Source organism: Mirounga leonina, unplaced genomic scaffold, assembly GCF_011800145.1.
Source record: "Mirounga leonina isolate KUSES-001 unplaced genomic scaffold, KU_Mleo_1.0 Mir_166, whole genome shotgun sequence".
Taxonomy (NCBI): Eukaryota; Metazoa; Chordata; class Mammalia; order Carnivora; family Phocidae; genus Mirounga; species Mirounga leonina.
This window is the reverse complement of record NW_023270418.1, coordinates 10,366,371-10,380,673: the sequence shown is the minus strand read 5'-3', so window position 1 is coordinate 10,380,673 and position 14,303 is coordinate 10,366,371. Positions and strand designations below refer to the sequence as shown.

Genomic DNA, 14,303 nt, shown 5'->3' with positions numbered 1-14,303 from the left:
TCTGCAGAGGTAGGTGCAAATGATGAAATATATGCACAGAATTGTGGAAGAGTTGAAGGCAATTTATCCCCATAGTTCCTTGACAAATAAATTCAGGTTCTTATGTAAATACCCAGGAGGCAAGGTTAGTTTGTAAGTTACAGAGAAGGAACTGCTTCCCCCTTCTCCCCAAATTAAAAGGCATCTCTGCAGCCTTGAATTACATGGGGTTGCATCCGGTAATTAAAGAATTGATAAGCAAAGAGTACTGGCAGGGAAATTGTAAAGAAGGTTTGGAGCTCTTTAATTTGTTTGTCACAAAGCCTGAAGCAGAGATACTGTGGAAATGGAAATAATCAACATCAGCATAACCATCATCATCATCATCATCAGTAGTCTGTGCACAGAGCACTTGTTTTCTGCGTCAGGCATTGTGCTTTCAAAGGAAGCATCCACATGAATTGTATGACTGAATATTCATTCCATGTGTGAAGGTAATAGATTTAGTGGAGGTAAGTGACCTGCCCAAGATCACACTGGTAATAAGTGGTTTAGCTGTGGTTCCAGCTCAGGCCAAGAAAGAGCTTAGAGGAGAACTCAGGCATTCTGGTTCTGCTTCTAGCTCCTGTGATTTGGATAATTCACAAGACTTTCATGAAATGTAGTTCCCTCATTGGTAAAGTCACAAGCTCAGCAATTCCCAATCTGTGGCTCACAAACACCTCAGGTGGAGAAGGGCCAAGAAATGGCCTTGTAGTTCATTGCAAGTGATCCGTGCACTGTTGGAGGCTGAGTAAGTCACATGTTTTGCTTATATACAAGCTTCTGTTTTAGTGGTATGCAGATTTGTTTCTGGAATATTAAAATAAACTTAAAAATTATTTCTGAATTAATAGACTCTCTGTCATGATGTATGTTCTCAAACAACATACTAAAAGACTTATTACTATCAAATCAGGATTCCCAAAAATAATTTTTACATAAAAGTGGGCTTTTGCTTCTTCAAAGGTAAGAAATCATAAGTCAAGATGATATCCGCAAACTCTCCCAGTTGTCAATTTCTATGATTGCAAGAGAGAATTTAAATGGCTTGACTGTTAATTTTTAAGACTTTCAGGAACAATGCATTTAGATTACTTTTTTTTCCCAATTCAAACAATCAGTTTTCACGTGTTGCTCTTTTGTTTTCGGCAAGGGCACTGACTGCCCCAAAGCTTTGTGGAGACAGTCACTAAAAAGCAGAAGCTAGTAGATTTAGCAATGTCAGCTTCTTTGAACTCTCAGTGAAGTTTCTGGCATAAATTGGCCATTTCCAATACTATTGGTGATCAGTTTGGCAAAGCCTAGGAGCTCTTAGAACTTGTCTAGGTAAGATGCTTTAAAAAAATAAAAAAAAAAAGATAGTTAATCAGAAAACAGCCATGCAGGCATGCCATTAGATGGGATTCCCCTCATTCTGCCTCCTGAGAATGGTTTGTTGATTTTGAGCTACTTCAAATGGCTCAGGGCTGCAACCACAGCTCCAGCGATAGAAATAACTGCTAATGGAAGGAGCCCATGGAGGCAACCTGATGGCAGCTCCGATCACATTTGGGGCTTTCCTTTTGTTTGTATGATACAAAGCAAGCTAACTCTAATTGGGCATCCGACCTCCATTATTGCCACTAAAGATTTAAGTCCACTTGTCTGTGCACAGCTGGGAGGTGCAGCAAACTGTTATAAACTTTCGGAAGGGCAAATCCGTCATGTGGATTACACTTTGACTCAGCAGTGTCTCTTGGAATAATTTGTCACAAGAAAAATAATCATGTATGTGCAAAATATTTAGAATTAAAGATGGTTACCATAGAACTTTGTTTATCTATGTCTGTCATGGAGAGTTGATTAAACTATAGTTACATCCAGAGAAGTATACTATACAGCCATTAGGGTTTTTTTTAAAAAACAAATTAAATGGCAATGAAAGATAACAAGAAAGGAGAGTAGGTGATAGATAGGTGATAGAGTAGGTTATAGATAAATATAGATGTTATATGATGTTAATGAAATTTTAAATTTGTTTCGAAGTATATTAACAATTTTCTTTGTTTTGATTTTCCTAAATATAAAGCCTGTCATGGCATTTAGAAACAGAACTTCATGTATATAACTGGCTTTTTTTTTTTTTTCTTTTTCTTCAAACACACCATGGGGTTCCACTCTGGGCCTTTGCAGTCAGGGTCTGTCTCACTGAAAAATTTGTTTCCCAAATTGTCACATGCTGCCTCATGATGTTTTCTCTACTCCTCTACTCACCTGTCAGAGCCTGCCATACAGTCCCTGCTATCTCACCCTTGTTTTATTCTTTACAGCCCTTATTACTATCTGAAGTTACCTTCTTCAGCTTCTCTATATATTTGATTATTGTTCATCTCTTCTCAAAAGAATTTAATATCTATGAGAATTGAGCACTTTTTTTATCCTATTTCCTGCTATGATCCCTTAAAACCATGATAGACACATAATTGGTGTTCAGTAAGTGTTTGTCAAATGAAAATTTAGCAAATGTGTGAATCACATTTTTATCTGTTCTGATGGGTTTTGGGGTTCTTTGATTCTAATTTAGGGAGAAAACATGGTATGTCAATACTCATCAGAAATAATTCTATCTACCAATAACTGTCATAAATCCTTCCCCTACCTCTGTTATTCATTTGAGAAACATTAATTGAGTCTCTACAATGTGCCAGAGATAGTGCTAAAAGCAAATACAAATATAAAATAAGAATTCGATTGGTTGTTTTGATCTCAGGAGGCCCCTGGTTAATGGGACATACAGACATATAACATATGGCAGGATAAATACTTAACATATAGTAAGAACAAAGAAAGAGGTATGCAGGATGCTATGGGAGCAAAGTAGGGGGCTGTTGAAACACCTGATGGATATGGACAGCTTCATGGATGTGAGCTGGAAGGACGTTCCAGGCAGCAGGAATGGAATGTGTTTTGTAGCCCTGCCATGTTCCTAGAATGATGAATAGCTCAGAATGACTAAATGTAGATGAAGAGATGAGGCTGGCATTTAAGCAAAGGACTGATTGCGATTGGTCTTCTACCATGCTATGGAGTGTGGATTTTTTCCTATAGGCAATAGGGAATGGCAAAGAATTCTAAGTTTGAAGATCCCCTAATGGATAAAGCTCATATTTAAAATTAATAGGATTTTCAGTTACTTGAGGATGAATATTCTGAATTCTGCAGACATCATCCTTGATTATTTTTCCTTATCCGTATCCCTATCCTCCACGTCTAATGAGTAAATCCTATCTTTTGAGCCCCAATCCATATCTCTAATAATCTATCCACTTCCATCCATCTTCATCCCCTCACCCTCAACCAACTTCTTGGACTTTGGCTTAGATTTCTGCAGTAGTTCCTAGGTGGTCTTCTCACTTCATTCTTGTCTCTCTCAGTCTATTGTCCACAAGGCAGCCAGTCACCCTCTAAAATCAAAAGTGTGTCACTTCCTATTGCCCTTTGTTTAAAACCCAAACTCCTTCCAGTGGTCTGTGAGCCCAGCGTTATCAGGCCTCTGCTCATCTTTCCAGCCTAATTTACGTGTCTATCTCCTTTAACCAAGAGGGAGCAATCAAGATGAGCCTCTTCTTCCTTCCTCAGACACACCAAGCTCTTCTTCTGCTTAGATGTTCACAAGGTGCTTCCTCTGCCTGAAATGTTCTCCTCCTCCTTTTCATCTACTTTCTCATTCTTTAGGTATCAGTCTAAACTTTATCACATTCCCTGACCACTCTGTCAGAGTGATCACCACCCTCCAAAATAGCCCCCAGTAATCCCTACCTCCTGGTATTCATGCCATTATTTAGTCCCTGCATTAGTGTCCTAGGGCTGCCATAACAAATTACCAAAGACTGGGTGGCTTTAAAATATTAGAAATATACGCTCTCACGGTTCTGGAAAGTAGAAATGCAAAATCAAGGTGTTGGCAGGGCCATGCTCCCTCTGAAGCCTCTAGCAAAGAACCCTTCCTTGCCTCCTCTAGCTTCAGGTGGTTGCCAACAATATTTGGTGCTACTTGGTTTGTAGATGCCTCACAGAAATCTCTGCCTCTGTCTTCACATAGTCTTCTTCCCTGGTGTTTTTCTGTCTCCAAATCTCTCTCTTCTTATAAGGACACAAGTCATTGAGTTTAAGGCCCACCAGATCCAGTACAACTTAATCTTAATTTGATTACATCTACAAAGACCCTGTTTCCAAATAAGGTCAGTCATGGGTACCAGAATTAATACTTCAACATATCTTTTTTGGGGACGCAACTGCCCCCTCCCACACTGAATAGAATTGATTTGTACAACCAGTGCAATATGGGGAAATGACAGTATGCAATTTTTGAAGCTAGGTCATAAAAGACATTGCAGCTTATCCCTTGCTCTCTCTTGGATGACTCATTCTGGGCAAAGTGATCCATGTTGAGAAGACACTTGAGCAGCCCCCTGGAGAGGTTCACATAGTGTGGAATTGAGATTGCCCACCAACAGCTGACACCAGTTTGCTAGCCGCATGAGCAAGCCATCTGAGAAGCTGATACCCCAGTCCTGGTTAAGCCTTTAGATGATGGCCCATCTGGCCAATATCTTAACTACAACCTCATAAGAAACCTTGAGCCAGAATCATCAACCTAAGCAAGTTCTGAGTCCCTGACCCATGGAAACTTTGAGGTGCTAAATGTTTACTATTTAAAGCCACTAAGTTTGGGGTACTTTGTTACACAGAAAAAGATAACTAAAACATCCCCTATTTTCTGTTCTGTACCTGTTACAAAGTAAGTACTTAATAAACATCAGCTATTATTATTATTATTATTGATAAATTCCTTAGAAAAAGACTTATATATTATTATCTCAGGTGTCCTTTCAATCCATTTATAATTCATCCATCATTCACAGTTATGTCTGCAAAATAAGATAGTGCCCAAAGGCCCCTAGAAAGAAAGACTATTTTTGTCTAGGTTAGTAAAATAAGATCTATGACTTATTAAAAAGAAACAAATCACGGATACACATAAAAACATGAATGAATCACAGAAACGTTACACTGAGAGGAAGAAATCAGACACAAAAGAGCACATGCTCTATGATTCTATTTATATAAAACTCTAGAAAAAGACACATCTAATCTGTAGTGACAGAAAGCAGATCAGTGCTTGCTTGGAGCCAGAGGTGAAGGGGTAGACTGACTGCAGAGAGGCACTAGAGAACATTCTGACGTGATAAAGATGTTCCATATGTTGACAGGAGAGGTCACCTGGGTGTACACATGTTTCAAAACTCATCAGACTGTGTCCTTACAATGTATGCTTCTTATTTGATATAAATTCTATCTCAATATAGTTAATGAAAAAATGTACGATTTTCCGAGCATTCATGAGCCATGTACTTTATGTAATTATCTCTAGTATAAAAGCAACAGCCTCGTTTTTTGAAAATAGAAATTAAGTCTCAGAGAGATTAAGTGACTTGTTCAAGGCCACACAATCATAGGTCCAAACCTTTTGCTTGTTTCAATATGCTTCGTTAGAGTTAAAAAGAATTGTATATTTCATCTAATCCAGCAATGGCAAACTCCAATATTTTTTGGAGCTCAGCAATAAAAGTCGATAGGGTAGAGTTGAGGACAAGACAACAGAGAGAGGCTGGGATTCTATTTCTTCTGGTTAAATAAGCCATACCTGAAAGTCATATTCAACCTTTGGACATTTCACAGATCAGGAACCTGAAATTAAAGAGATTAAATAACTTGCCTATGGTCACCCAGCTACAGAATGGCAGATCTTCTGAGGGAGAGAGACAAGACAATGATGTAGGTGGAGAAGGGAAAGAGAAGAAAAGTGGGAAGGCAAAAACTTAAAATAAAATCTCAGCATGTTAAGAGCTGATTGTACTTTTGCATTTATATAATACAAACCAAAAGTTTTGGAGGTAGAATACATAACATAGCTAATCTGAGTTTGATGACTAATTCAATTTGCCTGCAACTTTTTCCATCCACACAGCATTTATTGAGCCCCCACTGCATGCAGAGCACGATGCCTGGGGACATAACCTTCCTGTGCAGTAAGTGCAGCATCCTCTGAATCCCATGCAGCCTCAGCTCCAAATTGCCTCCCCCCCAGTCCAACAACCTTTCCTCTGACTTACAACCACACTACACATATAGAACCTTGTTCCACCATCCTTCTCCCCAGTTATCTGTAAAATATACTTTGGACTTTATTGTAGCCCTGGATGATGCTGTCTGGTCCACTCATTGTTTTGAATATGGATGTCTTATCTTGCAAGCTAATTGCAAAGGATTTCTGAGCAGGGTAAGAGTAAATATCTTAAATGACTTCATCATAGCTTCCTAGCACCTGGCACAAGGTTAGGCACACAGAAGACTCTCCATCAATTCTCATCAACCGATTATCCTGATATCTTGGAATAGCAGCATGTCAAAGCTGGGGTTTCACAGAAGCATGACCTGAGATAAGGATTTGAGTGCTATTACTTGTTTATTTGAGAGTGATCCCTGGAAGCACCGGTAGGGGCCTGAGGAAGCGAAACAAGAAAGGAAAGAGAGTGACCACAGGGAATGTTCATGAGCAGACGGCTGTGTGGGTAATTAGAGTTCAGGGTACCTGCTGTTCAGGTCATTGGGAAAGTCCATAGAAGACACAAAGGCCTTGACCAATCCAAGGAGTGAGGGGCAGGAGCATGTGTTCTCCAACTCCCATTCATCCCTGGTTACAAGTTGCTTCTTGGGGCACTGATTCCCCAAGTCAGTCCCAGCTGGCTGAAGGTGGAGCATGCTCCAAGGGCCAGAGAAGGCCTCTACGTAGACAGTTCCAGGCACCTGCAGTAAGACTCCATCAGTGGTCACAGGAATGGGGATTGCCAACAAGATACATCAGGGCACTAACAGCGTCTGCCACACAGCGCATTTCAATCCAATGAAGGCATTTTCATAGCAACATTTACTTAGCACCAACCATGTGGTGTGCTCTGGAATACAAAAGAAACACAACATGTTCCTTGTCTGCTAGGAATGTAGCTCTGTGGCCTCTCGCTGAAGACTGTGGTGAGGAGCAGAAAAAGAAGATGGTGGCACAGAAACTAACCCAGTCTCCATTCCCATTCAGTCTACACTCTCTAATGAAATTTGTATGCTGATCTGCCCACCAATTCATTACAGTCATGCTCCTCAAATCGCCATCATGTTTAATGGCTCGTAGTCACCGTCATGGTGGCACGAAGTCAGACCAGAGTTCGAAAGATGAAGAAGGTGTCTTTGTTCACCTCTGTTCCCCAGTGTGCCCCTTTCCTGCTTCAGTGAAATCTCTACATCAATATTTCATTAAGCCATACCAAATATGCAACTTGATTTTCTGTTTCAATTAAACTAATATTTGAAATAAAGGGGAAAAAAGCATGAGAAGGAAGTCACTTTCCACAAGGACTCTGTAAAGAAGTTATGTGGGGAAGGCAGCTGTGCTTTTTGCTTTTGCCATAAAATGAGGCAGACAGTCTGTTCTGTGAAGTACTATAATTATAAAGCAATTTGCTCCCTCTAATGGGAGGACTTTTCTTTCATAAAATATTAACTAAATATAATATCAGTGCAATAGGTTAGAAATAGTCTTAGCTTCTCCATAAAAAGTCAATTTATAACCACTGTGAACATCTTCTTCAGGATGATGATATCCAAAACATCCTCTGTGCCCACAGCCATTTGGCCTTGAATGAAGCACCACACATGTCCCCTGTCCTCTCTACTGATCTGATGCTAAGCGCTCCCCCCCCGCAACCCCGTAAACACATTCATTTGTGATGCAGTTCTATCCTCTTGCTGAGTGTTTCTCAACTGAATGCACGGCCGTTGCCCGGAAGTTTTGTTGTAATGACTCTGGCCCCGCAACCTTAACTGTCAACAAATTAAAAAACTCAATTTTAGGTGGAGGACTTGGTTTGCAAAACCCCAACCTCTTTGCACTGTGGGATTACCTGCACCTTTTCAAATCATGGAAAGGGATGGCTCATTCTGTGAGATGGGTATCTCTGCGCAGGACTGCTCTCCAGACAGCAAATGCGGGCAGAGCAGCCTGAAGCTGCCAACGAGGATTCTGCTTCTTTGACTTTTCTTTTTTCCTACTTAATTTTTTTCCTTCTGTCTTATATCCTTACATAAAATTTTGGGTTTGTTTTTTGTTTTTGTTTTTGTTTTTGTGTTATGCTCTGAAACTTGCTAATGAATTCGGATGCCTCTTGGTTATTACCCTTTTCCATCGGAGGTAGCAATCACTCTAACTATCCTGGATGATTTGTTTTTCTAGGGAAAAGAGGCAATTTAAAGTGAAAAGTGAAGATGTTTATCTCCCAGTATGATTTCAAGCCACTGTGCCATTTTTCACTGACTTCTCAGAGAGAGGGGAAAAAAACAAAACCAAAAAACACCCAAATAACAAAACCCCAACAAATCCCCAAACAATTTTGTGCTTAAAACCTTCTTCATTAGAAGTAATGTATAGAAAATCCATACTTGCTCATTTGGAAAATGCCTAAGGGCTGGCTGTATCCATTTCCACACGTTCTTTTGTTGATTTACACTTCTGAAATGGATCATCAAATTCTATTGATCTTAATCAGCAAAATCCTTTTTGTTTTTCTAGTTCTTAGGAGTCTCCAGAGTAGGCAGGAAGTTTTGCAAGGAGAATGTATGTTGTATTAGGACCAGGAGCAGAGTCACTTATTACATAAATGCTGAATGCAAACTGGAAATAGACCTCTAGCCTCTTGGCTTCCTTCAAGTTTTGCACGTATTTTGCTAGTAGGATAATATTTGATATACTTCTGAATGAAGGAGTCCATGAATTTAATCAAAGTCTCATATTTAAATATTAGAATTTTGTTAAATCAAGTTTTGTGGACCTGTATTATAACATAACCTAATACTTAAACATATATTACATCTATTCAATTATGATACTGAATATATTATTTTTCTTTATATATACATATACACATATATACATTTTACTTTACCACACATACGTGGAGGGATATACACAGATGGATAAAATGGATTCTCTCTGGAAGTTGGGATTCAAGGTGGGGGCTTCATTGAGCTGTGAAATGGAAAAAAAAATTTAGTTGTGACTATTTCAAGCAAACAGTAATAGAATACAAACTAACACAAGAACGCTCATGGAACCATTTCTCAGCTTGATCAGATCCCAGCATTATGCCCTCTTTTGCCTCAGATCATTTTTTAAAGAAATTAAGCATTTCAGATAGAACAGGGGATTTTTCATTTTCTACATCACGTGTTTCTAAGGTATTCGAATTTCATAGGATGAACATATTTGTGGTCAGTAAAAAAAAAAAAAAATCAGTACCCATTTAAAAATAAATATTAGCCATGCCAAAGTGAAGGGAAATGAGTTTCCATGGATCATCTGCAGTTGTGTTTCCAAAAGTTTTTCCGCATCTGTCGTTCACAAGATGTGGCTTTGCCTACTGTCTGTCCGTCCACTCACAGCTGTCCAGCAATTGGAAGTACTGAGTTGGGACCAAAAAGCACAATGTCAGTTTAGGTGCTGGTGGGTTGGCAAGCCACATGTTTCTATTTATCCCTGTCAGCCACAGGCCCTATTAACTATTTTTAATGAATCACCACTGCTTTTACTTTTGCCATCAGCCATGACCTTCACCATTTAGAAACACATGGTCTCTCATAAACGATAGCCCACGACACATAAACTTGAGAAGGATTCTATCACAGCTCAAACTACAATATCTATCACTAAAACAAACGGCTCATTCTAGCTGAAGAGACACTCATATATATCACGGAACCAACCTTCCATATTTTGAAATTTACTGCCCCGTGTTGGCTGATTTTTTTTTAAGGAGGCCAGGCAACCTTGCTCACTTAATACTTTTGATAAACTTCTGCTGACAAGGAGTGTGATTAATGATGGTTAAAAGAATTGAATCAAGAGTAGGAAAGACAGAGCCAAAAAAGCAGACTGCTGGGCTGATGGAAACTAATGTCTCTACAGAAATATATGATGGAGTCTCCTTTTTTACCATGCCAAGTAATTACTTGCACAGGCCTGTTGTAATAATTCCTATTACAGCCAAAACGGAAAAGTCAGTAACTCACCGCCCTGGGACAAGGTGAAGGCAAGGCCAGAGTAGCATGGATCAATATTTCATTTACTCACTGAGGTTAGCTTCTATCCCTGTATCAAATTCTTTTACAGAAAGTCATGAAAGAAATGAGGTTTGCTGCAAAACACCAATACAGGGGCCTTGTTTCCTTGGGGTGCTTATGAAGGAAGCAGAGCAACAAACCCTTGCAGGGAAACAATATGCACTCAAGGTCACTCATTACTTGCTACTGTTAGAAAATAAAGTGCCATTAGCCTGATATGAGTAATGTACATCAATCAGCCACAGACTAGAAAAAGTATGTTTTCAACTTGGTGGTGCTCCCGATAATGAATGAGCAATTTGAACACTGTCTACACAATTTGACAATTGTGAAAAAATTTTCTCTTGACAGTGCATCATTTGTATAAAAAAAAATCCCATTAACATTTATCTCTGATTACCTCCTGCCTTAAAAAAAAAAAAGAAGAAGAAGAAGAAGGAGAAAAAGTCCATAATGTTTCCCTCTGCTGCCCAAGAAGTTTCTAGTTTGGTACTTCTCCTTAAGAGAAATTATAGTTCAACTACAAAATGCCCTAGAAAACAAAATTGAACCATATTGTTTCTCAACAGGTTTCTTTTTAAAGAGTTTTAAATGTATGATTCCCAGTTTAAGTTTTCTAGGAAGCTTTCTGGGGAAAGGGTGTGGTACTAATCAGTGTTGGGTCCCGTGTGGTTATGATGGAACTAACTTATTGTCAACAGTGAATTCTTACAATTTCACCTAAAATCAGATTTAAAAAGGCTCCACATATATGAACCCTATGTGGGATGCAAAATCTAAATGCTATTTACCCATTACATTTATTGTTTAGCACTTGGGGGTACAATAGACTTCAATGCTGCATTGTTCTCTTTCTTAAGATTTTACAAGAACCTCTATTTATAAAGCATATTTCCACTACGCTACACACTTCCAAGTGGAATGGTCTTAGGAAAATTCTCTTGCACTTGCTTTTCTCCCCCACATCTATATTAATTCCCACTTGCTTTTCTGATGATTCCAGGAAGGGAGAAAGCATAGGATGGTTGATTTGCTTACTTAGAAACATAGGCTACTGGCAGTAATGACTGGTAAACTTGAATGTTTCTTACAGTTCATTTTTTCTCTGAAATAAATCTATTCCCCTTCCCTGGAACTTCAAAGCCACGCTCTACCAGATCACCCTATCTCCATGCCATGAAATGAAGTTGAAACCAATGCAGCAAAGCCCTGGGCTATCATTTAGGCCTTAGATACATTCTCATCTCCAGAAACAAAGGTCAGCTAGCCTCAACATTGATTCGGGCCAGCAAGACTTGTGGCCTGGCCAGTCAACATCTTGGAAGCATTTTCAAATGTTTGGGGTCTGCAGAAGAATACATTAGATTTTCCTAAGACTTTTCACCCCTCCTCCACTCCACCCCTTAAACTTGGACCCCAGGAGTATTTCAAGGGAAATTCAATCCATATGTGCCTGATTCGTGTTCACTTAACTCATTGACATGTTGTTTTCCAGGAGCTGATTGATGTACAAGGAGTCTTCTGACCTTTTTTCCTGAACCTTGCAGAACTGCCTTTCTTTGAGCTGGAAAATTGCCTTTTACTTGGGGTAAGTAGCACTTTTGAGAGTTGAAAGTTTTGAGCTCAGCTTGAAACATAGTTCCCAAATCTGCGTGGGATTCTGGGTTTGACAAATGTGGCCTCAATACCTTTGTATAAAGCCCTTTCTTGCCTCATTTTTTTTTCATGTGTGACACCCGTCGCTAGCGAAGAAAAAAAAAATACAAAGATGATGATAACTTTCAGAGCATCCAAGCAGGTATCTTTGGAAGTCAGAGCATTACTACCATGGTGTAAGATGTCCAAGTCCATCTGTTCTCTTCAACCACCCTTCACTTGTCCGGATTTCTTTCATGTGGTCCCAACCCAAAGAACTTCCTCTGCCAAGTTTTGAGTGTGTAATAAAGGCAGCAGCTGACTTTAAACCCTGCTTTGATTCTGTTAGGCAACATCTCAGCTTGGGTTAGGTTCCCTGGCAAACTATTTCAGTAGACTTTCATAATGCTCCCCCCTTGGAACTCATCCTAAATTATGCCGCTATATCATAAGAGTTATAAAGACAAACTCCCCTGTCCATTATTTTTCAGGTTCAGAAGGAGCTGTGATGCGAAGAGGGGGGCGTGGCTCTGCCCATGAACAGCTGGTTAATTAATCTAGAATAGCTGGAATAACACCATGAAAGGGATAGTCTCTTAGTTCTTCTAAAACTCTGGATAGAGAGGCAGAATTAGATCCTACAGCAAGAATCTACAAACCCAGATGCCTACTGGGGAAAAATAAGAAAAATCAACACGTGGAGCAGAGTGAGTGGAAACTGGTTCAACATCCAGGGACGGCCGCTGGACACTGTGGCAAGCTTAGTGTTGCCAGATCTCTTGGGACTTCAAGAGAATGCAGAAATCTTCTAATTTTTAAAATATTTGCATCTAATACCATACAGTAGAGTCCTGATTAGGAGCCAAATTTAGCTTCCCGACTGGGGATATGTGCTAAGCAAAGTGACAAAGGGAAGAATGACAGCAATTGGCTATTCATTTGGTAATTCTCATGTGCCCAAAACTATGCTCTATGATTTCATTTCCCCTTCACCATTATCCTATCACATGGGTATTGTCACTTTTCCCAGTTATAACAAGAGCTAACTAAGATTTGGAGTCCTTGTTAAAAAGGCTGATTCTTGGGCTTCTCCCAAACCTACGGAACCAGAATCTCTCGGTGTGGGACCTCCAGGTGATCCAAAGTACGTCAAAGCTGGAGAAGCACTGTATCATGACCTATCACTGAGCTTTAGAAAGAACCTCTTTCAACTCCCCCATTTACAAATGAGGCTCTCAGAGAGGAACTGACCTGCTCAAGCTTAGGGAACAGAGCCAGGACTCAAACTCAAGTCTCCTAGAAATAATAATGAGAATAGCCATACTAACAGTGATCCTAAGTCCTATTTACTGAGGGCCTACCACGCACCAGGCAGTAGACACTAATGGTATCGCTCCCATTTAAGCCTCACAGGAACTCTAAAACAGACATTATTGTCTCCATTTTATAGACAAGTAAACAGGCTCCAAGGAATAAAGTGGCTTTCAGGGTCACTCAGAGTAAAGTAAAAGACGGAGTCTGTTTGTAAATCCAAGTGTATGTGCTTCCGAATCCTGAGGTCTTTTCATTATGCAGCAAAGACAAACACTGCTGAGTCTTTCCCACCAGATGCTGATGGAACCTTACCAATTACGCAGGAGGTATGGATAGCACCTCCAAGGAAACCCACGATGGTGATGGTAGTGATGATAATGAAGAGGAGGATGACGATAAGGATGAAGAAGAGCCAGGGATGGTCAAAGTGCCCAAAGTTGAAATCAACTGTGGGATCACTAATTTGCTGACTGACCTAGCCTCAGAGGCCCCTTATCCACTCTGGGGATTGCTGCCCTGATCTTCCAAGTGAAAAAGATTTTGATAGGTAATCTTTATGCTACTTTCCTGTTTGAAAATTCAATAGCTCTAAGTAGAGAAGCAGGTTGAGTCATATGTATTTATGCAAACCTAAAGGCGGGAACGAGTGCTTCGACCCCACAAGGCGGTCAGGCAGACTACTCGGCCACAGAGCCAGCCCCGGTAAGGGTCTCACAACACCACTGTGAGAAGACTTGCCTACGGTCTTAGAATCTTCTGTCCAGAGGCACCTGGGTGGCTTAGTCAGTTAAGCGGCTGCCTTCGGCTCAGGTCATGATCCCAGGGTCCTGGGATTGAGCCCCACGTTGGGCTCCCTGCTGGGTGGAGAGTCTGCTTCCCCCTCTCCCTCTGCCTGCCTCTCTGCCTACTTGTGCTCTCTCTCTATCTCTCTGTCAAATAAATAAATAAAATCTTTAAAAAAAAAAAAAGAAAGAAAGAAAGAATCTTCTGCCCAACATTGTGAAACAAAACTGCAGGTGGGGTCAGGTTATCGGGCTCCCTCTTAGGGAGGCAGTCTCCTCTGATCCCTGAATGTGGCCTTTGGCCTTCACGCGTTGGGTGTGGCTTCGATTGCTCTTTCTCCA

General features: G+C 40.2%; 1 protein-coding gene across 1 annotated transcript in view; it reads left to right on the top strand.

The window, feature by feature from the left end:
• Positions 1–13,699, top strand: part of LOC118016255 (doublecortin domain-containing protein 1-like) — a 227,197-nt gene extending 213,498 nt beyond the window's left edge. The window contains exon 20 of the mRNA XM_035013706.1: positions 13,503–13,699. Within this exon, the coding sequence (XP_034869597.1) occupies positions 13,503–13,699 (197 nt within the window). The remainder of the gene's footprint in view (positions 1–13,502) is intronic.
• Positions 13,700–14,303: the final 604 nt, after the last annotated feature.